At 36.1% G+C, this 24,763-nt stretch overlaps 3 protein-coding genes across 6 annotated transcripts in view; all 3 read left to right on the forward strand.

The window, feature by feature from the left end:
• Window positions 1–170: 170 nt before the first annotated feature.
• On the forward strand, window positions 171–18,243 carry LOC113051005 (phosphatidate phosphatase LPIN2-like). Of its 2 annotated transcripts, none has more exons than XM_026214574.1 (20): window positions 171–248; window positions 4,800–5,000; window positions 6,513–6,608; window positions 6,695–6,927; window positions 8,187–8,294; window positions 8,384–8,489; window positions 9,972–10,677; window positions 10,762–10,855; window positions 11,711–11,904; window positions 12,582–12,675; window positions 12,902–12,971; window positions 13,050–13,142; window positions 13,266–13,339; window positions 13,935–14,064; window positions 14,957–15,105; window positions 15,180–15,266; window positions 15,932–16,084; window positions 16,163–16,277; window positions 16,353–16,456; window positions 17,586–18,243. In XM_026214574.1, exons 2-20 carry the CDS (start codon window positions 4,809–4,811, stop codon window positions 17,728–17,730), a joined length of 2,943 nt encoding a protein of 980 aa, XP_026070359.1. In that variant the 5' UTR covers window positions 171–248; window positions 4,800–4,808; the 3' UTR covers window positions 17,731–18,243. The 2 variants fall into 2 exon arrangements, with proteins under 2 accessions (XP_026070359.1, XP_026070357.1); XM_026214572.1 differs by lacking the exon at window positions 171–248 and adding an exon at window positions 2,389–2,653.
• Window positions 18,244–19,066: 823 nt separating this feature from the next.
• Window positions 19,067–22,503, forward strand: LOC113051008 (E3 ubiquitin-protein ligase TRIM39-like). Of its 2 annotated transcripts, none has more exons than XM_026214581.1 (2): window positions 19,067–19,209; window positions 20,611–22,502. In XM_026214581.1, the coding sequence occupies exon 2, from the start codon at window positions 20,616–20,618 to the stop codon at window positions 22,029–22,031; it is 1,416 nt and encodes a 471-aa protein (XP_026070366.1). In that variant the 5' UTR covers window positions 19,067–19,209; window positions 20,611–20,615; the 3' UTR covers window positions 22,032–22,502. The 2 variants fall into 2 exon arrangements, with proteins under 2 accessions (XP_026070366.1, XP_026070367.1); XM_026214582.1 differs by lacking the exon at window positions 19,067–19,209 and adding an exon at window positions 19,249–19,444 and having other exon boundaries at window positions 20,611–22,503.
• Window positions 22,504–23,025: 522 nt separating this feature from the next.
• Window positions 23,026–24,763, forward strand: part of LOC113051010 (transmembrane protein adipocyte-associated 1 homolog) — a 9,297-nt gene continuing 7,559 nt past the window's right edge. The window contains exons 1-2 of one of the 2 annotated variants that reach the window (XM_026214584.1): window positions 23,026–23,196; window positions 24,286–24,521. In XM_026214584.1, the coding sequence (XP_026070369.1) occupies window positions 24,358–24,521 (164 nt within the window). In that variant the 5' untranslated portion in view covers window positions 23,026–23,196; window positions 24,286–24,357. The remainder of the gene's footprint in view (window positions 23,197–24,285; window positions 24,522–24,763) is intronic. The other variant, XM_026214583.1, reaches the window with a different exon arrangement.

Consider the following 24,763-nt stretch of genomic DNA (forward strand, 5'->3'; position numbering starts at 1 on the left):
TGTTATTAATTATTGCATTATATAATTAATAATAAATATTAACAAAGTAAACAATAAATAAATACTACACTGTCTCCCTCTCGCGGTGAAGTCCTGAAACTTGAGGAATCGCACACGTCAACAGAGCCATGCTGAAAGAGGGCGTGTCCTGAGACTAGTCCCTGCTTCTCATTGGATGTCGTGTGATTGACGTGGTGACGTGGCGCTACAGCGCAGGAAGTTTTTAATGAATCGCTCTTGTGTTTGAGGTAAGAGCAGTCGCATTAACCTCATCATTTCACATTGTTTCACGGTTAAATGTGTTTGTTTATTAGTTTTGGTCAGCTGAAGCGAGTGTTTAGTGTTTGTAAAGAGCTGCGTGGTGTTTAAGAGTCTAACTGCATCTTTCTGACGTGTCTGTGTCTCTGGATCGTTGAAGCTTTATTGTTTATAGAAACATCGATTTATGTTTAAACAAACCCTGATAAAGTTGGAAAATGTTTAATACTGTTTGTTCTCAGGGCAGACTGCTGTTATATTTTGTTTGTTTGTTTTACTGACCCATCTATTTTCTTAGAAGTTGGTTTTAGAAATTAAATTATTATTTTTATTATTATTTTGGTTAGTCTTTATCAGTCCTGGTCAAATGTGATGCTGTGCTGCTGCTTTCCTGCTAAATGCTTCGCTTTTGCCTTGACTTGTGATAAACTTGCCATAGATTTTCCTCAAACTGAAGGCACATAAACCACTGTTCTAAAGTTTAGTAAGAAATTCATATTTTTATTAATCAACGATGCATTATATTGTTCAAAAGTACCAGAAAATACGTTTTTAATGTCACAAATGATTTTCTATTTCAAATAAATGCCGTTCTTTTGAACTTTCTATCTCTTCTGTGAATCTGAAAAATAAAATGCATCACAGTTAACACAAAAATATTTAGCAGCACAACTATATTCGACATTTATAATAATCAGAAATGTTTCTTGAACAGTAAATCATCATATTAGAATGATTTCTGAAGATCATGTGACACTGAAGACTGGAGGAATGATGCTGAAAATACAGCTTTGATTTAAAAAAAAATATTCACATAGAAACACTTATGTGTTTTTGATCAAATAAATCCAGCCTTGGTTAACATAAGAGACTTTGTTCAAAAACCTTTGCAGTAAAACTATTTGACACATGGGATTTGTGTTACGCTTAATTACTTAAAATTAGTTTTAAACACATTTTGGCTTGTTTAGAGGTCATTGAGGTCATGCAGATGATTGACAGACAGTTAATATTCCTCGATCTTGCTCGGTTACCCACGTGTGATGGTCAGTGTTGACACCAGTATTGAGTTGAGTCATCATCAAGACTAATGTGAAGCTGAACTGAAGTTTCATCACCGTGAATGTTCACATCAGTCTGTTAATTTAGAGCATCGTCCGACAGAATTAGTGAACCGGATTTGTTCTCTCTCTCTCTTAAAGGGAAATCAAAATTCCCTTGGTCTTTTGACATATAAGAGGTCATTGTGCTGTAAAAACATCCTGTAAGTTTCAGAACTCAAAACATTCTCTTTAGTCTAAAAACAGCTTGTATGGAAGCCAGTCACAACAGCTTGTGGAATTTGCCACTTTATGATGTAATAGTGTGGATAAACCCGCCTCTACTTCCTGTTTAGCCCCGCCCACCTATTCTACATCACTGCCTCGTTAGCTCCACCCACCGATTCATGCATATAGTGTAAATCACGTGAGCAGCAAACGCAGGTCAATGCAGAAATCAAACGATAAAGATGCTCTGAAGACAACACTTTGCACTGCCTTCCTTTTGATCCCAAACATTTTTACATGCCGCTTACTATCGCTTTGTCTGTTATTACAGATCATTTGATCTGTAATAAGTATCTATGCTTTTTCTTAACCTAAAACACAGCATTGTCCATCTGTGTAGGATATAGGCTGTCAAACATGAGCCTACACAAATGTTATCCAATCATAACAGTGGGCTTTTACTTCCGAGTCTACAATCCGCCACGCCTGTTCAAACAGTGTACAGATGGAGGGACAAAACTGGACATAAAATAGCCTGCTCTTTCTGAATTATGATGTTTTTGGATGTAAAAAACTTGTAAACATTATAGGCGGATATCAGAATAGTACAAAATAATAAACAAGGCAGTTCATGAGCCCTTTAAACACACACAATAGCAGATGAAAAGAATGGCTGAGGCTGTTCAAACTGCTGGCACGGCTTTCATGCTGTGTGTGTGTGTGTGTGTTGTTTTCATGTTTAGCTGGTTTAATGTTGGAATAATAGTTTTAATTGCTGTGTGTGCAGTCGGGTCACAGTGTGTGTGTGATTTTCAGACAACGTGCGTGTGATGCGTGTGTGTGTGTGTGTGTGTGAGAGAGAGAGAGCTGTTGAATGTACTGGGTCTCTCTCTAAATCACTAGCATCACCTTCTTTGTTCGTTTCACGTTCAACCTTCACAGAGAGACACAGAATAAGGGCTTGAATATGTGTAAAATAAACTATGGATGTAGATGATAAGTCCAGATAGTTAGTGGTTAAATCAGCTGTAGGATGAAGGAGGTTTTACTCCTCGATGGCAGCTGAAGGGTGGAGGGTTCCCGGTTTTACAGGACTTCATCATCATCATCATCATCCTTCACTCTGGGTAGGTGTTCATCATGGATCAGAGCAGGAGAAGTTCCTCTCTATGTTTGAGAAATTATAGTGCTCTTTTTCTCCCTATGAAGCCTTCTGTTTCATATTTGATACGCAAATGCCTCTAAATCATCAACATGTACAAAACTTTGATGTTAAACCCGTTTCACAACCCGTCGTCTGATCAATAGTTTAGAATTAATTATCACGTCAAAGCTCTTTCAGTGTAATTGTATAAACCACCTTTTTATTGCGTTATGTTTTGATCATCATACTAAGTATTTAAATCTCATTTTACTTGTATTATTGGAGATATTGAGTGACGACTGATAAAAAGGTGTTTTTTTTTTTTTCCATATTGTCACTATATCATGATATATGAGCAATAAAAGCCTGATGGATCAAATATGATACACAACAAAAACACAAGCAAGCTTCTTTTTTTTCTCAAATTTAGATTTTTTCTGACTTTAATTTCATATGTCAGTCTTTAGAGTCTTCATAAGTTTTATTTGTCTTTATATCAGCCATAAGACACCCTGATCTCTAAATGGGCATCGCCTTTCGGAAAACCCAGATCTAAACGTTGAACTGAGTTTGTGTTATTGTTTGTCCACATTGTCATCCAAAATCTTTTTTACAAGTGTGAATTCTATTTTAATTTAATGACTGAATTAGGCTGACATTTAATTATTTAGTAGATTCTTTTATCAAAAGCAATTTTACAATAGAAACAATCAGACCATCAAGAAAACAATATACAAGTGGTGTGAGTCTCAGTCTAGAACATAAGTGTTGTTGTTGTTGTTGTTGTTTTGCTATTTAGAGAAGTTGTGATGAAATACTGGTTTGGTTGAGACCACGAGCAATTCTGTTTTAGCTAGGAAACAGACCCTAATGCTGACATGTAAATGGAGAAAATAAGCGGTCCAAGCACTGAGCCCTGAGGAACCCCAGTAGCAAGAACCTGTGATTTGGAAACTTCACCCCTCCAAGACACCCTGAAGGACCTTCAGAGAGGGTTTCTAAAGCAGTGGGGTTACCCGAGCGTCCTTAAATGCTGTGGGAAATGTAGCAGTGTGAGAGAGGTGTTAATAATGTGAATTAGCACAGGTATAACTGAAGAAGAAATGACCTGAAGGGGGTGAGTGTGGATAGGATCAAGTGGAAAGGTAGTAGGATAATTGGAAAGGATACATTTGGAAACGTCTGCCTCTGAGAGTTTAGAGAAGGAAGAGAGAGAGAGAGAGTGTGTAGTTGTTTGAAATTAAGTTTGGTGTCGAGAATTAGCCGCTGATGTATCTTGTTTTATTTATGAAGAATATTGCAAAGTCGTCAGCTGTAATAGTTGACAACGAAGACAGGAGAAGGATTTGAAAAGTGTGTGAGAGTCAGACCAGTGGTTGATCTTGTTGTGGTGATATGACATTTTAGAAGTGGAGACATTTGCAGAAAAGGAAGAGAGCAGAAACTGATTCACACCAAGGTCAGTAGATTTTTTTTTATTAGCACCACTTCCTGTCTGCAGCCCTGAGTCTAGAGCGATGTTCACGAAGAGAATCGGAAAGCTAGGGGTCAGAGGAGGTGGTACATGCAGATCTGGTCTGGATGAAAGGAGGCAAAAGTTGTCTAAGCAAGATGTTTGAGTGGAGCAAAGAGTATCAATAGCAGTGTTAGTGTCCAATGCTGAAAACGGAGAGGGTGGAGGAAGTGACGATGAAACCATTGAGGATATGCGAGAGGGAGATAAATGAAACAAAGTCTGCTTTGTGTTTCTTAATGTCAACATCAAATCATATTTCACCCTATTAACCTTCTTCTTATTTCCTGGTCTACTCTTATTGTGAATGATTCATCACTGCAGGTTATTCTAAAGAAAAAGTTTACCAAAGCTTATTCTAGTGAAGTAACAACACTGACAGTATTGCTTTTTATTTATTTGCAATTTTTATATTGTGTCAAATCCAGTTTTACTAATGTAGGCGATGTAGGTTTTTGGTATGACTTCAAATCTGCCAACATGTCATGATGGTAAAAGTTGAGATGTTGCGCACTGTCTGACTTTTGCTCCGTGTGCAAAGGTCACAGTTGTACTCCTAAAGGGCCGTCAGGAGAAGTATGACCTAAATCCACATTTGTATTCTTTGTCTCTTCAGTCCCAGACCATGAACTACGTGGGTCAGCTGGCCGAGACGGTGTTTGTGACCGTGAAGGAACTGTATCGTGGTCTGAATCCGGCCACGCTCACCGGCGGCATCGACGTCATCGTGGTCCGTCAGCCTGATGGGAGATACCAGTGCTCACCGTTTCACGTTCGCTTCGGGAAACTCGGAGTCCTGCGCTCCAAAGAGAAAGTGGTGAGGTGGAAATGTGTTCACCTGAAGCTATACCTACCATCAGTCACTAGGTATTATAGGTAGTTGTTATGTGACAGCTGTGTTTATGGTCTGGCCTGCTCAGATTGAGCAATGATTAGTGAAAGCTGTCGTGCTTGTCTGATCGAATGTTCCTCTTTCTCAGAACGAACCAAACTGAAACACTAGAGCACGGGTGGAAGATCTCGTTAGCAGGAAATAGTTATTAGGACGTGCAAGTGCTTTCATAAATGTGTCAAAAACAAAGCCAGCGCATTTTGCCAGATTTGTAACTATTAAAAATTAAAATTGTGGATAACACATTTTGTTAGAGTGTGATGACTGTCATGTTTTCATTTAACAGCTGTGGCATTTCATTTAACTGAATTAAATACAGTTCTTACAGAAAATGTAATGGCAGTCATATTATAATTTAACAGAAGTAGAATTTTAACTTCATTGAAACTTAAGTTGTTGTTGTTGTTTTTTTTGTTTTGTTTTTTATACAGCAAATTGAATGTCAATTATATTTATTTACCAGCAGTGTTATTTTAACTTAATTAAACTTTAGTATTTCATATTTGTTTTATAGCTAATTTAATCATATTTTCATTCAACAGCGATTACATTTAACTTAATTTGTAAAATAATATATGACTAAATAAGAAGTATGCATTGCATAAAATTGGCTGTCAAATTAAATTGTTCAATTAAGTTAAATACAATTCCATTGCTTTTAAATTAAAATAGTCCTGCCATTAAGTTTGCTGTAAAATAACAACATTTTAAATAAATTGTTTAAAGTAAATTTAATTAAGTTAAAATGCCATTGCTGTTAAATGAAAATATTATTAAATTTGCTGTTAAATAAAAATTGCGATTCAGTTATTATAATAATAATAATTATATTTATAAATTATTAATTGTATTTTCATTTAATGCAGTTATATTTTCATTCAACTGCAATTGCATTTCATTTAGCATAATGTTATTTAATTATTTATTAGTTATTTTATTTAATTTTGATCTAATTTAATTAATTTAAAAATTATTATACATTGTTTAATAATTTAATGGCAGTCATATTTTGATTTAATAGCAATATAATTTCATTTAACATAACAACTTAATTCAATTTGACATTTTATTTTACAGCAAATTTAATGCATTTTCATTCAGAAATATTATTTTAATTGCATTTTCACTTATAATGTTTGTCAAATATTGTTGACCAATGTGTTTCATGGCCATTTCTACTCTCTAACCATTGCAATAAAAAAAAAAAAAAAAAAAAAAAAAAAAAATATATATATATATATATATCTTTTTTTATGCATCCACACATTTAAGTTTTTAGAATCTTTGTTTATATGTAAATGTGGGCGTTTGTATGTTAATGAGCTCATGAATAATTAATGAAGCTTGAGTGTTTTTACATAGCACTTTTAAGCCTGCAAACCTGGAGCATCCTGATCCTCGTTCAGGTCGTATAACGCTGTGTTCGTTCATCCACAGGTGGATATTGAGATCAATGGAGAGCCTGTGAGCCTTCATATGAAGCTGGGAGATAACGGAGAAGCATTCTTCGTGGAGGAGAACGAGGATTTTGAGGTGTGTCCAGATGAATGTGAGTTCTCCAGTCTCTCCTGTGATGTTCTGCTGTGGTTTTCACGATACTCTCTCTGTGTCGGTCTCAGACGAGGGTTCCCTCTCATCTCTGCACCTCTCCGATCCCCACCGATGTCCCAGAAGTGTCCGAGGTGATCGAATCTCTCTCCAGCGCCGCATCTTCCTCCAACCGCCGCAAAAAACGGCGCAGGAAGCGGGCGCGTTCAGACACACATGTGCACGAGGAGGCCAGTTCCTCCTCAGACGAGAAAGAAAGTCTGGACCAGGATGTCCTCAAGGAGGAGTCGCTGTTGGCAGCAAGGTTAGAGGTTCACTAAGATTATTGTACATTTACTTTTCCAGAAACTGTCTGAAAGATTGTTGGCGAAGCTCTAGCTCACGACGGCCAGTTACAACTTATGCACGGCTTAATATTTTTGCATTGCACCATTAAACCTAATTGAAACATAACTGTATTAAACTACATATTTATGGCATATAACTGCAGACTGAATGAACTGCATTATTAAACTCGTGTTTTAACTGACAAAGCTTGACAAAAACCTGACCTAAACAGCACATCATATAAAATCAATCGTAATAAATAGGTGTCATTTCTAATAATTGTTTTATATCATTTCAAATAGTTTTTGAATGTTTGTGAACCGTTTTTACCGTTAGTTGCATGTGACTTCTACAGCATTTCAAAACAACTTATTGCTTACTTATTTGAAATTCACTATTGGATCATTAATGGTAAGCGAATATTATACGCATTACTTTTTTCCACGTACTTGCTAAGTTTTTTCATTCAGAACAAATGGTGCAACTAAATTAAATATGCAGAGTTAAAAATATTGCAACATTTCAAGTGATTTTACAGTAAAATACTGGTAAATGTAACCTTTATTATTATTTTTTTTTACAATACAGTTCTGATCACCATAGCTACAACTTTTGTGTAAATGTCGCATATATATATATATATATATATATATATATATATATATATATATATATATATATATATATATCATTTTTTTTTTTTTTTTAGTTGTTTACAAACTACCTAGTACTTTGCCTCTAGTGTGGGCGTTTTGTCAGATTTAAAGGGACAGTACGCACAGAAATTAATGAAAAAAAATGAAAAAAAGATTGCTTAAGTCAATGGCTAATAGTTTGGTTACTTACATTATTCCAAATATCTCACTAGCTAAAAATGGTTACCAGACCTGTACTGTAAAAAAACTATGGTAGCAAAATTTGAAGTTTTACAGATTAAACTTAAAAAAGTAACAGATTAAATGTAAAAAAAGTTGAGGTAAATACTACTAAATAGAAGATGCACACAGTTTCATAAACACAAATAGAAAGCACCTTACTTAAATAAAATATTGCACTAAACATTCATTTAACAACATAAGATGCAGGATAAACCCCTAATGTGGAACATACTAAGAAGAAAGAGTTACTTCAATGAAAAACCATCAAAAATCTTCGCTGTAAATATTGAGTGAATGGTAATCAAGTGTTTATTTTTGGGTGAAGGTCACTGATGATTTGTGTTTTTGCTCTGGTCAGTAAGTCTGTGTACTACTCGCTGTCAGAGGAGCCCTTGGAGGAAGCGTCTGGAGCTCAGATCAGAGACGTTCATCCTCACTCTGATGGAGAGTGTCCTGTGAATGAGAGGTAGTTCGGCCCAAATGTTCTCTTTCTCTCCTCGTGTTACAGATATCTGAAGGCAGAGCTCTGCTTACTTGTGTTGTCTGTGTCTGTAGTGTGTTCTTCAGCCGTCCATCATCTCCTAAGAGTGATTCAGAGTTGTGTAAGCCGCAGGAGTCTCCAGGGCCTCACATGCAGTGGAACTGGGGCGCTTTTCCCAAGGTAAATGCATACTGCATGCATACAGCTTTCATCGTGGATGAACTCACTCGAGGATGTCCCAAAAGCAAGCAAGCTGCCCACCTAGACAGCATTGTTAGACATAATTTGTGAACCACGGCTTCATGAGGCGTATTGCGTTTGTAAAAAGGTTATTCCATATAAGTAGTAAGGTTTCACAGAGTAAAACAGAGCAAATAAAGTCTAGTGATAAAACAAAACAAAGGAGTATGTTTGTATTGTAATTAACAACAGCTTTGAACGCGGCTCATCCAATCAGAATCGAGGACTGGAACGATCTGTTTTATAAAACTAGATTTTTCACATTTATAAGAGCGTCTGAGTGATGTTTGCTGATGTGAGAAAGTCCACCCAGTTTGGGTTCCTCATTCAGTGGAAGTCTGTGGGAGTTTTGGTATCAATCCCAGAATGCACTGCATTCAGCTCTGTCAAAACAATCAGCTTTTGAGTGTTTCATTTATTATTGATAGAAATGTTAAAAGTGAAAATATTTTACCCAGTTCTGTGTTCACAGTATTTCTGTTTGTGTTCCTCTGAGTAATCTTTAACAACGCAGTGCTATTTTAGTAGAATTGATATAATCATAATAAATAAATAATAAATACATGTTTTTGTTCATATTTTAAATAAGTTTTATTTTTAATTTGAAAGTTTTAGTCTTTTAAGTTTTTTCATTAGTTTTTATATTTTTTTATATATGTCTGTATAGTTTTTCATTTGTTTTTATTTGTTAGTTTTAGTTCATTTAGTTTTAGTTATTTTAGTACATCAAGCTAAACTAAATGAAAATATAATTTTTTTTTAATATTTAATTTTATTTGTGAATAAGTTTGTATTACATTCTTTTTTTAAATGAAATATTTACCCTGTGATATTTTTTACTCTGTTAACTTCACATCAAACATATTTTTTTAAAGAAAAAAAAAAACATGCTGTTAAAGGATACAACTTATACATGACAAAATCAAAGATTTATTTTATCTGATAATTAATGCAAAAGAAATCATAAAAATATATACAGCATGAGCTGCTTATAGACAATTATTTATGCAATAGCTCTTTAAAAAAAACCTAATATTAATAAAAACAAAAAAATCTAATGCAAACACTGATCTTGTAATGAACGCCAACCTACCATAATTACATTGTTAAATTGTACAGTTAGTTATAAATAATTTTATCAAATAAAGTTAATAAAACATACATGCAGAAATCGAAATGATCGTTTGATGGTCGCAAACCTGATAATCTAAAGAGCAGTAGGATCAAACAAAAAGATCCTTATTGACTGACTACGTACTTTTTATCTAAGCATGCTTTTTAATTTGAAAAACATTAATCATTTATATCTAGCCTAGTTTCGTATGTACGTTTCCCCTTAAAGTAAATGAGAACGTCGCAAGACTAAGTATGCTTTGGTATGCTTTGGTGAGTAAAAGAGACGGGTTTCTTCTGCGTGTGTAGGTGTGTCAGACAGAGAGGGATGAATCTGATTCGCTGCGAGACCCGCCCATCACTCCCTCTGACCACGCCCACTTCCGCACCATCCATCGACAAGCACCCATTGACATGGACAGCACTGACTCTGCAGCGACGGTGACCCTAGTGAGACCCGAACCTCAGATTGGAACGAGCAGCCCTGTTACATCAGAAGATACTCCTACAGTCGTTTCATCTTCAATTAACACACAACTAGACGCCAAGGTCACCGAAACACATGTAGTGACCTTTCAGTCCACAGACGATGACTCTTCTCAGGCCTGGACTGCACTGGAAAACACAGAGACCAGATACTTCAGCTTCAGCGCAGACAGAGACACTCAGACGTGTGATATAACCAGCTCTACTAACACAGTCCTCGAGACCGGTGCTGCTAGTCCTGACACAGAGAGCCAAGAAACCTCGGTTTCTGTCGCCTCCAAAATCCAAACCATCACATTCGGTGACACTGAAACAAATACAGTTCTAGAAGCAGAAACCGAGGTAAGCTCAATCACTGTCAGTCGCTCTGTGGGAGACTCAGAGAGGGGGGCGGGGTTACAGACTTCACCGACCAATCAGAATGCAGACGGTGCTGGAGTGACACCAGTTCTGGAGTCCATCCTCAAATCAGAGGATCCGGTGCTTCTGGAGTCCTCGAAAGCGACAGACTCTCAAGACAAGAGGAAAGGTAGTGTTTATGTTATCTGTACTTATTCCACACAGTAATTCAGCGATCGAAAATGATTTGAACTGAAAATGTTATTTTTCCCAGTCAAGCGGAATCATCACTTGGGACCGTCTGATATCTATCTAGACGACCTCTCCAGGCTGGACCCTGAAGTCGCCGCCCTCTATTTTCCAAAGAGGTCAGAAGGTTCATTATCATACATGACGGGACGATTTATTATAAACAAATTAAACAAAAACAAAAATACTTTTTTATTGTTTTAATTGTAGGTTTTATTTCTGATATTTGACACAACAACAAATATTGAGTGTATTATTATTATTATGATTAATAGAAAATTAATAATTAAATAAAAATTAAACTATTTTATTATAGTTGTTTTTCTCTGCTTTTTGACACACTAACTGAATAATTATATATAATTATACATAACTATAATAATAATATTAATTATTATATTAACTATTAATAATAATAATACAACTTTTTTGTTGTTTTAGTTGTTTTATCTTTGCTTTTTGACACAATGACTGAATGATTGTAATAAAAGAGCAATAAAATATTCACAAATTATTTTATAATAATTGCGAAATAATTTTTTGTTGTTGTTGTTTTAGTCGTTTTATCTCTGCTTTTTAACAACAAAATTAACTGAACGATTGTAGGACTACAGAAATAAAATAATATTCATTGAGCATATTATTATAATTATAATAATTTTTATTAATAGCAAAATATATTAAAAATTATGTTGTTTTAGTTGTTTCATCTCTGCTCTTTGACAAAATAACTGAATGATTGTAGGACTACAGCAATACAAATATGATATTTATTAATAAGCATAAAAAATATATGTAAGTATAATATTGGCCAAATGTGTTTTTATCATTATTATTGATAGTAATAATATTTTAGGTGTTTTATTTATATATGCAAAGTTGTTTTGTTATCTATAAATCTGTGCGTTCTGGTTGTTCTCTGGAGAGTGAATGGCTGTTATCCTCACTGTGTCTCCGTCTCTCCTTGTCTTCAGTGAGACCGAGTCGTCGGATCTGGTCTCGACTCAGGGGTCGGATCCGTGTCCTCCTTCGGGTCAGATGTCTCCTCAGTCACTGGCCAGCGCTAACGCAGACAGCGGCACCGAATATCTGTCCGACTCCACCACAGACGCGCTGGACGTCACCATGTCTCTGTGTGGGAGAGGAGACATCAGTCAGATCAGTAAAGGTGAAGAGAGACTAACACCGTGTCCTGAACAATACGGTCATTCAAAACACCTACATTTACATTTTTTGTATTTTTGCTTTTGTCTAAGTGTGTTGTGTAGCTCCGCCCACTGTGAAACCGTATTGGTCTACACTCCTGTTTTAAATAAACATACGTTCCCCGGAGCACAAAAGCAGGTTTAAGTCCCTTGGGTATATTTGTAACGATAGCCAACAATACATTGCATGGGTCAGAATTATAGATTTTTATTTTATGCCAAACATTATTAGGATATTAAGTAAAGATCATGTTCCATGAAGATATTTTGTGAATTTCCTAACGTAAATATTTCAAAACTTCATTTTTGATTAGTAATATGCATTGCCAAGAACTTCATTTGAACAACTTTAAAGATGATTTTCACAATATTGCACCCTCAGATTCCAGATTTTCAAATAGTTGCATCTCAGACAAATATTGTCCTCCGAATAAACCATACATCAATGGAGAGATGATTTATCCAGCTTTTAGATGATGTATAAATCTCAATTTTGAGAAATTGACACTTAATTGACTCTTTGTGGTCCAGGGTCACATTTGTTGTGTCATGCAGAATTTTATTTTCAATGAGGAGAGAAAAATTCCTTCATTTAAAATTTTTTTTATTTATTTATTTATTTTTTTTGCATGTGTTGCAGAGAAGTTCATGGAGCATCTTGTGAAGTATCAAGACTTTGTCAACAACCCTGGAATCGTTGAAGACCCAAACCTTGTCATCTGCATCAACTCGAAGTTAGCATGTGTGATATTCATGCACTAAAGCAATAGCATAACTGTTGTTCAATAGTAATCACATTAAACATCACATTCCCTGTAAAACAGTAGGTTGGTCGCAAACATGGCACATTAACATTCAGATGTTAGAGCCAGTGTTTTAAATAAACATTTTATCAAACATGCACTATGATTATATTATAAAATGCCTATTGTTTTTAGCTTTGTGGTCGATTTGTTTCAGATATTATAACTGGGCTGTGGCGGCTCCAATGATTCTCTCAGTTCAGGCTTTCCAGAAGACTTTACCAAAGGTAGATGGGGCCAGAGATCTTTGATAACCGCTTCAATGACTAACCATTCAGAGATAACGGCTTGTTTTTCTGTCACAGAGCACCATTGAGCAACTAGTCAAAGATAAGATGCCTAAAAAGTCTGGCCGCTGGTGGTTCTCCTGGAGGAGGAAAGAACTGAACAATATTGTGGTAAAAGCTCAAACTAAGACATGAAACATGAGCAACTCTGCTGTGCAACTTCCCTTTGAGAGACTGATAAGCACAGTATCTGCTGAATGATGCATTGCACCGTCATTTTTTTCCTCATATTAGGGAAGTCAAAAGCCTGATGCAGAGGGGAATCAGCTTGAAGCATCTGCTGTTAGCGCCAGACCCTCTTCACTGAAGTAAGACGTGTGTTTGCATGCATGCAAAACATCATGCACTCAGTATTTCTTCCTGATTTTAAACTTTGACAGAAATAAATGAGAAGGACCTTTGACAAATCTGTTTAAAACTATTCTGACTCGCGTACTGCTGCATGTTAGTTTGTTGCAAGCCATGCACCAGCAGAAACCACCTATAGTGCACAAAACTGAGTTAATGATTTCTAGAAAAAAGCATTAGAAGTCAATAACCAAACGTCATGCATCCATGCCAACAGGTGTCAGAATAAAGTACAAATCTAAATCGACGCTTTAAATTGAATGCACGTGTGCATCACACTTTAAAGCACTTTGTTCTCTTTGCACTAAATCTCATGCAACCTGATAGAAAGGTTTTTTTTTTTTTATAACATTGCATGATTTTGTAAGCTTATTATGAAAGCAGCATTTTCATATGGGCTTCTTGTCTTAACCAGATAGCACTTGACCTTTGACACTGAGTCTTTCTTCAGTTAAACGTGACGAAATGCAGTATTATCAAGACTATTGGCTGACCGTGCATTGCTTATTTGATCTTTGATCCAGTAAATCCATGATGTGTTTTCTGTGTATGCAGGAGTTCTGTTGAACTCTCGAGTGATGAGGACGGCTCTGTCTCCGAGAGGAAGAACAGTGAAGCGATGAACACGGCGCAGTGCATCAGTCAGATGTACCGCAAATCCCTGCGGCTGACCTCTGAACAGATCGTAAGAGTCACATCAACCTCATCATCATCATCTGTGTGCCGCAGAGTTCAGTCAGGAGCGAGTCCTACCAAGTCCATTTAATATTTAAATAAGGCTTTTTCCACATCTAATTCAATTTCACCTCGAGTTAAATAAATAAGTAATAGTATGTTTCATGTAGATCATATAAATCCTATTTTTTAAGATCATTAAAGCACATTTTTATCACTGTGTTAAAGTAACGAGAGGGTTTTTATGGAAGCTTGTTTCTGTTATGGGATAAAAAAAGGTTATTGTGACTTTTTATCTCACAATTCTCTCGCTTTATTGAATTTATATCTCAGGATTCTGTTTTTTCTCACACAACTGTGAGTCATAAACTCAAAACTGCAAGAAAAACGCAGAACTGTGAAATATAAAGATGCAATTCTGAGTTAAAAGTCACAATTATTTTTTTTCTTCCACAATAGCTTGTTTCTGTTACAGAATAAAAAAAATAAGGTAATTGCAACTTTGTATCTCAAATTTTCGGCTTTATTTTCTTTTTGTTTTCTCAGAATTGTGATAATTTTGAGCTAAAGAAGTTAAAATTACCTTTTTTTTATTTATTCTGTCATGCTGCTATAGTTTTTTTTTTTTTTTTGCATTACAATAATTGGGTTTTTATTTAATAATTAATGTCACAATACAAAAAAAAAAGCTTAACTACAAATTTAAAAGAAAAAAATAATATTTTACATATAGATAATATTGAATGCATTACTACATTACAATAGTGAGTTTTTTGCACTACTTAACACTCCCAAATATAGGCTGCATTATTGAAATACTACCTGGACGTTTCCTACTGAACAGGTACTGCTCAATGTGCAATGGCTCGATGTGTGTGTGTGTGTGTGTGTGTGTGTGTCAGGAGAGCCTGAATCTGCGTGAAGGAGCTAATACGGTTGTGTTCAGTGTGACTACACAGTATCAGGGCACCTGTCGCTGTGAAGCTGCTATCTACCTCTGGAGCTACGACGATAAAATCATCATCTCAGACATCGACGGGACCATCACCAAGTGAGTCTCTCTGAATCCCTGCAGGATTTCGGTTACGTGACGCTGACAGTGGTTCACCTTTCTCTCTGTATCAGGTCAGATGCTCTGGGGCACATTTTACCACAGCTGGGGAAAGACTGGACTCACCACGGCATCGCCAAACTGTATCACAAGATACACCAGTAAGATTTAATACACAAGCTGCTTCTTAGTTTTGACAGATACAGAAACTGTTTGCAATGCAAATATAGGTGTCATATACTATTATAATACTTTTCACCTGAGATGCACTAGAAAAACGGAGATGTCATGTAATTAATTACATTGATTTCAATTAAATGCATATGCTTTGTTGCTGTGATTTTTTGATTAAATGCATGTATTAATTTATATAATTCATTTGTTGACCACCCTTTTAATACTTTATTTGAGTAAGGATGCATTAAATTGATCAAAAATTGAGAGTAAAGACATTTATAATGTTACAAAAGATTTCTATTTCAAATAAATGCTATTCTTTTGGACTTTCAATTCATCTGCGAATCCAGAAAAATAAAATGCATCAGTTTTCACAAACATAACTATTTAGAATGATTTCTGAAGATCATGTGACACTGAAGACTGGATGAATGATGCTGAAATTACAGCTTTGATCACAGAAATAAATTAAATTTTAACACATATTCAAATAGAAAACTGTTATTTTAAATTGTAATAATATTTCACAATTTTAACTGTACTGTTGATCAAATAAATGCCTTGGTGAGCAGAAGAGACTTAAGAATCCTACCGACTCCAAACATTGTGTATCTGTGAATTCTTATTTGAAATGGTTGTTGTCTTGCAGGAATGGTTATAAGTTCCTGTACTGTTCGGCTCGAGCTATAGGCATGGCAGACATCACTAAGGGTTATTTACAGTGGGTTAATGATCAAGGAACGGTTTTACCCAAAGGACCGGTGCTTCTGGCTCCCAGCAGCCTGTTCTCAGCCTTACACAGGTGAACACAAGCAGACCATTAATGTAGATCACAGCCATCTCTAACACTACTGTTGACTGTGTGTGTGTGTGTTCTCAGGGAGGTGATTGAGAAGAAGCCGGAGGTGTTTAAGATCGCCTGTCTGACTGATATCAGAGATCTGTTCAGTCCCGTCACACAGCCCTTCTACGCCGCCTTCGGCAACAGAACTAACGTGAGCTTTCCTTCAGCGTCACAAACATGTCAGGAATGATGGGAAGCCCTGACTGTGCTTTGTGTCTGTGTGTAGGATGCATACGCGTATAAAGAGGTGGGTGTTCCTGAGACTCACATCTTCACTGTGAACCCCAAAGGAGAACTCATACAAGAGAAGACCAAGGGAAACAAGTCCTCGTGAGTCACGTCACACACACACACAAACACACACGTGCGCGCACATACACACACACACACACACACGCATACACGCACACACACGTACACACACACACACGTAAATTACATGTTTGGAATTATTTATAATTTGGAAGAAGTCATCAAGCCTGCATTTATTTGATCAAAAATACAGTAAAATCAGTAATATTGTGAAATATTATTACTATTTAAAATATCTGTTTTCTGTGTGAATCTGTGTTAAAGTGTAATGTATTTCTGTGATGCTCCGCTGTATTTTCAGCATCATTCCTCCAGTCTTCAGTGTCACATGATCTTAATGAAATCAGAATAATATGAAACATTTCTGATTATTATCAATGTTGCTGCCCAATATTTTTGTGGAAACCTTGATGCATTTTATTTTCAGGATTCTTTGATGATTAGAAAGGTATTTGATTAATAAATATTATAGATGTCTTTAACACCACTTTTGATTAATTTAATGCACCCTTGATGAAAAAAAACAATTATACATTTCTTACTGACCCCAGACTTTTAAAATATAGTGTTTCACATTTTCCACAAAAATAGCAAGTAGCAAATAATTTAGTTTTTTTTAACATTGATAATAATAAATGTTTCTAGAGTAATGATGCTCTATCACAGCAATATTGTGTGTGTGTGTGTGTGTCTGTGTGTGTGTGTGTGTGTGTGTGTGTGTGTGTGTCTGTGTCTCTGTGTCTCTGTGTGTGTGTGTGTGTGTGTGTGTGTGTGTGTCTGTCTGTGTGTGTGTGTGTGTGTGTGTCTGTCTCTGTGTGTCTTAGTGTGTGTGTGTGTGTGTGTTTGAGTGTGTTTGAGTGTATACTCTGTATAATGACATGGGTATGACACAGGTATTACAAGGAGAGGGTGACTTATGAGGACATAACCCATGTCCCCATTTTTCAAAACGCTTATAAATCATACAGAATGAGTTTTTTTGAGAAAGTAAAAATGCACAAAGTTTCCTGTGAGGGTTAGGGTTAGGGGTAGGGTTGGTGAAGGGCCATAGAATATACAGTTTGTACAGAATAAAAACCATTACACCTATGGGATGAACACACTTTTCACAAAAACAAACGTGTGTGTGTGTGTGTGTGTGTCTCAGATACTCTCATCTCAGTGAGCTGGTGGATCACTTCTTCCCCTTGATCTGTAAAGATCCGACCACGTCCTTCGACTGTCCTGAGTTCAGTCACTTCTCCTTCTGGAGAGAGCCTCTGCCTCCGCTGGACCTCGCTGACCTGATCTAAACTCTTCCTCAGCATCTCTTCTCATTGTCCTGTTCATATGAGCCGGATGTGTCTGTGCAGTTACAGTCAAAGCATTAAAACAGGACACACACAACCCTGTGAATCTACACACACTCAATGCTAATAGTACAACACTACACTGAGCATCTCGTTCAACATCAGGACCGCTCAGAGAGACTTCTGTGACCCCACAGATAGAAACAAACACATTAAACTGTACCTGTGCCTTCATATAAACCCGTGCACTGAGCTGGGCTTCATTTCAACTTCTCTGCCAAATAATGGCCTTTGACTGTTTCTAGTCTTGCTTTAAATTTGTGTTCCTTTTTCATAATTTTTACAGTTACTTTATTAGAGTGTGAGTTTGTTTTATCAGCTGAACTGTATTTTTATTTATTTTGATCATTCAAATTGAGCTAAAACAAAGACAATCCGTATGTATTTGTCTTCCATTTATTGTATTTAAAGAAAAACATTGGAACAATAATAAAAATAAAAACACTTTCAATTTTACTCGACTGGACCTACAGACTTTTATTATGCTTTTTACAGTAATTTTACAGTTTAATATGGTACTACAGACAGTGCATGTCTTAAAAACAGTGACTGCTATGACTCAAATGCTAGTCTTGCGTTCTTTATATGAGGATGCATCCAATGGTGAGCTCTGATAAAAACAGTCTGGTTGGTTTTATACTAATATCTGTAAATTATAAGCAGTTTTGAAGTAAAGAATGAAATATTAGCCAAAACACTGTTCATATAAATGTACATAAATAGTGAATATGTTATACTCATGTTAGTGATATCTATAGTTAGGAACACATCTGACTATTGACCAAAATAAGAGATATTTTATTAATATATTTTTGTTATTTATTTATTATAAAAAAGACCATGTAACACTAACGTTCCCTATTATTTTTCTATTCTATCTACTTTTTATTTTATTTGTATTGTACATCATAAATGCTTTGTTAAATAAAATAATATTTTTTTAAGAATATATAATCAAGAAATAATTATAAGACAACAACCTCGATTAAAATTAAAAGTTCCTATTTGACAATTAAAAGTATTATTTTTTTTATGTTGGCAATAACTGGCCAAAATATGTTGAACATATATTGCTTGTATATTATTGATAAAATATGAAATAATAAAATATATATTTTTTTATATTAGCAATATATTTTCCTAAACTTTTTTTTTGTGGAGGTTTCAATATTTTAAAATAATAATTGTTGTTAAATTGGAGCTTTTCACATCAATAGCTGTCGGTTTATTATTTTTTTCTTATGTAGATAAAAATAGAGATGAATCATCGTCATCTTCACGCGTGTTTGTACAGTTTATGAGTAGCATGCAGCAGGAGTGTTTTTCTAGTCTATGATGAGGAAGCAGCAGGGTTTGTTCAGTAAAGGTGTGTGTGGCTGTAGTCACGAGCTGTGCGTCTCAGTGTAAGGAGCAGAAGCGCAGGTAAGTGCTTTATACACACATTAAAGTAAGAGTTCTGAATCACTGTGACATCAGCTGAACCCGTAAATAAAGACCGAATCGAAACGGATGATGGAGGCGGCGCGACGGTGACGCCAGGAATCGAAACTCACGGCAGGCTTTACCGCTTCTGCGTCGCGTTTGGCTCGATTCACACCAAAACATCACATTGCGTTGCGATCATAACTGCAAACACACAGCTCGGCGTGCATTCAAGGTGAGACCTCCACGTTTTTATCCTGGAAAATGTCTGTAGATGAAGAGTTAAAAGCGTCGCGCGTGATCTCAACAGCAGAATTAAGATCAGCGCATGAAAGAGTCGCGTGGCTTAGCGGTTCACCGGGCAACCGGCGGTTAGAGGAAGGTGTGAAAGTCGAGCCTCATTTCCGCTTCAAGGGAAAATAAACAATCAGACACATAGTGGTCAGATAAAAAGAAGGTTATGAAACTTATGTTATAGGTCATAAACTTATGTCATAATTTAACCCTTGTGCGCTCCTCATTTGAGAGTCACGCTCATGGTCTTCACGGACAGATACTTGAAATTTGACTTCTTTTTTTTTTTTCCTTCGGTAAACTCAATCTAATATATTTTTGTTCAGTAATATTTTTTCTTTTGAATTTACAGAGAATTTCATGGCATTAATTAGTATTTATACAATAATTATGATCAGTTTTCCCCATTGAAAATAGTAAAAAAAAAAAAAAAAAAAATCTAATTTCTTAGATTTATTTCTCAATTAATGCAGTATTTCAGATTAAAATAGAGACCTGTAATTTCTTGGTGTCACCACTAGATTCCTGTATAGGACTCCACAGAGAGAATTCCCTTGTTGTTTTTATACATAATTGGTTATTTTTGTTAGGTTGAGGATTTAATGTATATTAAAGGCATTCTCAAAGACTACTTTTTGTCAAGGTTAATATTTTTTGTTATTTTAAATGTTGATTTGAAGTGTAGTTTTTTTTTTTTTTGCATTATTATTACTACATTCAAACCTGTTAATGTCTCATAATTATCTCATAATTATGACATTTTCAAAATCATGATGTACCAAAACATTATGCTTAGGTAAACCATTGTTGTGAGATAAAATGTAATGATATAAATTAGGGCATAAATAGTCAAAATGGTTAGGAAACATTACATTTTGTGATAATTGTGATATTTAAAAATTGCTAATTTTTTATCTCAAAATTACGACGTAGCATTTAATAATTTTGACCTTTTTATGCCATAACTATAGTTCTTCAACCCACAAATGGGCTTCTAGGACAGCTTGTTTTTTCATATTTCTCTCAAAATTGGGAGACTTTTAATATGTTTGCGTGAAAGCCAGAGCAGCATTGCTGTAACTGTGCTTCTCTCTGTGTGTCCTGCAGTCATCATGGCACACGGCTCTCCTGACGGCTGTTTGGAGTCGGATCTCTCCTGTCCCATCTGTCTCCATCTCTTCCACGACCCGGTCACTCTTCCCTGCGCGCACAGTTTCTGTCTTGTATGTCTGGAGACACCAGAGAGGGACACGTCATCTGGATTTGATCAAGTACTTTGCTGCCCAGTTTGTGGACAGGAACATCTCAGCCCAGAGTCCCTGCCGAGAAACATCAAGCTGAAACAGATAGTTGAGACCTACAGAGCCAACAGCTTCAGTGGTGAACTTCAGCCACGTGCAGAAGACGAGATAATTAATGACCAGACATCTCCAGAAGACACTGATGTGTGCAAATCAACAGATTCTGGGACAAGCTCTCTGCTGGAGACTGAAACCAGTGAACTGAAATCTAGTCTGAATCCTGTCATCTCTAGTCTGCAAGAAAAGCTGGCTGTAGTAGATGATCTGGTGAATAAGGAGAAGGCCAGAGAGGCTGCGGTTAAAGCGACACACGCAGATCTGAGGAAAGATGTGAGCGGTGTATTGGAGGAGATGGCAGAGCTGGTGAAGACCTACAGCACGACTGCTCTGAAGCTTCTGGAGGCCGAGTTGAGACCCAGAGAAGATGCTGTTGGGAAAAGAGTGCGGATGCTGTCCGACCTCCAGAAGCAACTGAGAGCCGCTGAACTTCAGGTCAACACGTTAAAGGACGAGACTGATGACGCATGTTGTATTGAGGTTTCCAGTGTGACCCTGGATCCTCTGCAGGACTCCTCCAGCGGTCAGGAGTTATCCAAGAGTTTGATGGAAATCTGTGAGAAGATCGAGCACCAAAATACCTTACTCCGTCTCGGACTGGGATCCTCTCAGCGGGCGCTACGCGTCGTTCTCAACCCATCCGAGGTCACCTTCGACCCTGATACCATCCATCCCAACCTAATCTTATCTGAAGACCTCAAAACGGTGTCTTTCAGCGCAGCCAAACAGCCGTATCCGGTCGGATCTCAGAGGTTTTCCAGTTTCTTCCAGGCTTTGAGCTCCCAGAGCTTCGTCCGAGGAGAACATCTCTGGGACTTCCGGGCTGAAGGCTGTGCTTGGGTTGTGGCCGTGTGTTACGGAGATCTGCCCAGATCTGGTTCTGGCAGCGGTCTGGAGAGCAGCGCTGGATCCTGGTGCCTCATGTACTGTGAGAACCTTCTGAGAGCGTACGAGAGAGGAAAGAACACGCCACTTATACGCACGCCGTCTCTGAAGAGGATGGAGATACGCCTCAGCTTCAGCACCGGCTCTTTAGTGTTTTACAGCATCAGTGATTTGAGTGGAGATAAAACTCACCTGCACACTTTTAAAGTCAGCTTCACACAGCCGGTGTATCTGGCTGTAAGGATGATGTCTGGTCAACCTAAAGCACACATCACTGTCAACTAGTCAATTGCGGACCTTATTCATCCATACCCATCCTGTTGTAACGATGTTATGATGCAATACATCATTAATGTTCACGTACGCACTGAATGCATCTTGCTGCACTACATTGTCACATGCATTATGTTGGCATTATTTAATTTAATCAATATGCAGTGTTCCTCAACAACTCATGTGTTATGAGCTTGTGACATTTGTTTACCTTCAATAAAACAAGACCACATTACGTTTAATTCAAATTTTGGTTCTATGCTGTGCTTTTATTTTGGCATGTTTGTTAATACTTGCATTCTTTTATCAATGTGCAGTGTTCCTCAACTCATGTGTTAGGTTTTGAACAGGTGACATTTGTTTAAGTTCAATAATACAAGATCACATACATTGAAAAAATTCTAATTCTGTTTCTATGCTGTTCTTTTCTTTTAACATGTTTGTTAATACTTGTCTGTTTCTAAATTTAAATAAACTGTTTACAATTTTTTGGATATTGCATTATAGTGTATTATTCATTGTATAAATATAGCATCTTATTATATTTTTAAAACCCTAAATTTGTTTTATAAATTTTTATGTCTTTTATTTTGAAGAGTTGCCTACACAGTGTTCATCGATTTCGAACAGGTGGACAGACTTTTATTTTGAAGTGTAGTCGAGATGGTGCCTAGACTGTGTATTTTTCGTTTTATTATATAAATATAAATGTTAGTGCTTTATTATCATCAAAACTATGTAATGTTAAAGCATATATGTTTACATGTGTATTATTTATTAGATATAAACATAGCATAACACCACATGTAACTTAAAGTAAAATCATCACATTAAATATTAGTAGTGCAATCTAAAATAAATAAAAATAAGTAAATTAAATAAAGATACAGTACAGAGTAAGCTATCAAAGTGGCAACAAAAAGTACAGTCATGTATTTAGTGGTCGCTTTGGGTCTTTTATTATGAAATGTCGCATCGATGGCCGCCATATTTGATAGGATGACGCATTGACGTCGACTTTTATCTGACGAGAGAATCGCGACTGACGCATCATTTTCATTCCTGTCTGTAAACAACAAACACGGACGAAAGTTATTATGCCTCAACTAATAACTTATGATCACGTCAATACTGAACTACACAGCAGCCTCTGATCTGAGATCCTCAGCAGTTAAAGGTGAGCGGCGTTTTTAGGTTTATTAGCTGAAAAATCCGTGCGGTGTGTGTGAATTGTGTCATATAATACATGATCAAATAAACACATCGATTCGTGCAGTAAACACACAAACAGATTCCACTTCACTGACGCTTTCTGATTGTGTTTGGATCAGTGTGTGTGTGTTGCTTCTGCTCACACAGACTGTGAGTGTGTTATGTAACGTCATTTCTGTGAAACACACACACATTCCCGCGGAGAAACTTTGTTACATTTCAAGAATTCGAAACATTCTGATCTCGGACCAAATGTAACATTTTTTTATTGAATTGAGTTGAAAACGTTTGAGATACCTGATTTAAGACAGTCAGTAAATTGACTCAAAGTAAGGCTTTTGTTTTAAAATGATGTATATAGGATTACAGTATTTATTTTTTATTTTGATTAGAACTTTTGTAATATTGCTATGTGCTTTGTAAATTTTATTAGTTTTTTTAAGTAATATTTAATTCAAGCTTTGATTTCTTTTTATTTCGCTTTTACTTCATAGTTCATGTTTCAGTTTTAGTTTTTTTCAGTTAGTTGCCAATGCAACAAATCAATTTTTTTTTTGTTTTAAAGTCATTCCGATCTCTTACGAAATTTAACTTTTTGTATTTATTTATTTATTTTGGTAATTACATTGATTTGAAAATCTTTGTGATTGTCTGATTGAATACAGTCAGTAATTTGTCAAACTGGGGCCGTTATATTAATATTATTCATATACTGTTATATTTTTTGTTAATATTTTAATTAATATTTATTTTTAATTTTCAGTTTTTATTTTAACTTTAGTAATATTGCTATGTATGTGCTTTGTGATTTTTATCACTACGTTTGATTATATTTCAGTCTAACCTTAATTTATTTTTATTTCATATCTTATTTTACTCATTTTAGTACTTAAACTTATTTATTTCAGTTTGTAGCCAAGGCAACATTCCACATTTTTTAATTTTAAAGTCCTTTTTATGTTCGACTGTTGTGTCTTTGTGTTACATTAACCCAGTTGTGAATCTAATCTTCTGTATTTTTTATTATTAACTCCTAGTAATCTGTGTTTTGCAGGCAGATAGTAGTTCTATGTGTAAGTGTGAGTGTAAACTGAAGGAGTTGTGTCCCGCAGAGGTTTAATCCAGAATGCTGGAGACTGTGACTCATGGGGGAAGTTCGCTCCATTTTGCCAACACCAGTGTGTTTCCCACCGTGGACAACAGCTCTGACTTCAACCCTGACCATGAGCACAACATCACCAAACCACACAAATGCCTGCAGATCCTGTACGATGACATCGGACACTCCAGGTACAGCCTTTTCGTCTGTAGGAAACGTGTGTGTGCTTATTGCTTTTATGTAAATAAAAGAGAAATATCACTGCACATTCATACATGTCTGATGTATGGAGTTACTGTCAATTTGTAAGAAGTCTGGGATCTTTGCCAGTGCCTGAATCTAGTTTTTAAGGGTTTCTCTCAGATACTGATGATCTTGTGTAGGATCTAACAGTAGACGCTTGTGTGAAGCGAGTTAAATGTGTATTTTAGTG

This window comes from Carassius auratus, chromosome 31, assembly GCF_003368295.1.
Source record: "Carassius auratus strain Wakin chromosome 31, ASM336829v1, whole genome shotgun sequence".
Classification (NCBI taxonomy): domain Eukaryota; kingdom Metazoa; phylum Chordata; class Actinopteri; order Cypriniformes; family Cyprinidae; genus Carassius; species Carassius auratus.

Excerpts from the sequence above, each read along its gene's own strand:
- LOC113051005 (XM_026214572.1), top strand. The coding sequence starts at position 2,582 with ATGGCAGCTGAAGGGTGGAGGGTTCCCGGTTTTACAGGACTTCATCAT. Across the intron at positions 5,001-6,512 it reads TGCGCTCCAAAGAGAAAGTG|GTGGATATTGAGATCAATGG; the intron begins GTGAGGTGGAAA and ends GTTCATCCACAG. Across the intron at positions 8,295-8,383 it reads GAGTGTCCTGTGAATGAGAG|TGTGTTCTTCAGCCGTCCAT; the intron begins GTAGTTCGGCCC and ends CTGTGTCTGTAG.
- LOC113051008 (XM_026214581.1), top strand. The coding sequence starts at position 20,616 with ATGGCACACGGCTCTCCTGACGGCTGTTTGGAGTCGGATCTCTCCTGT.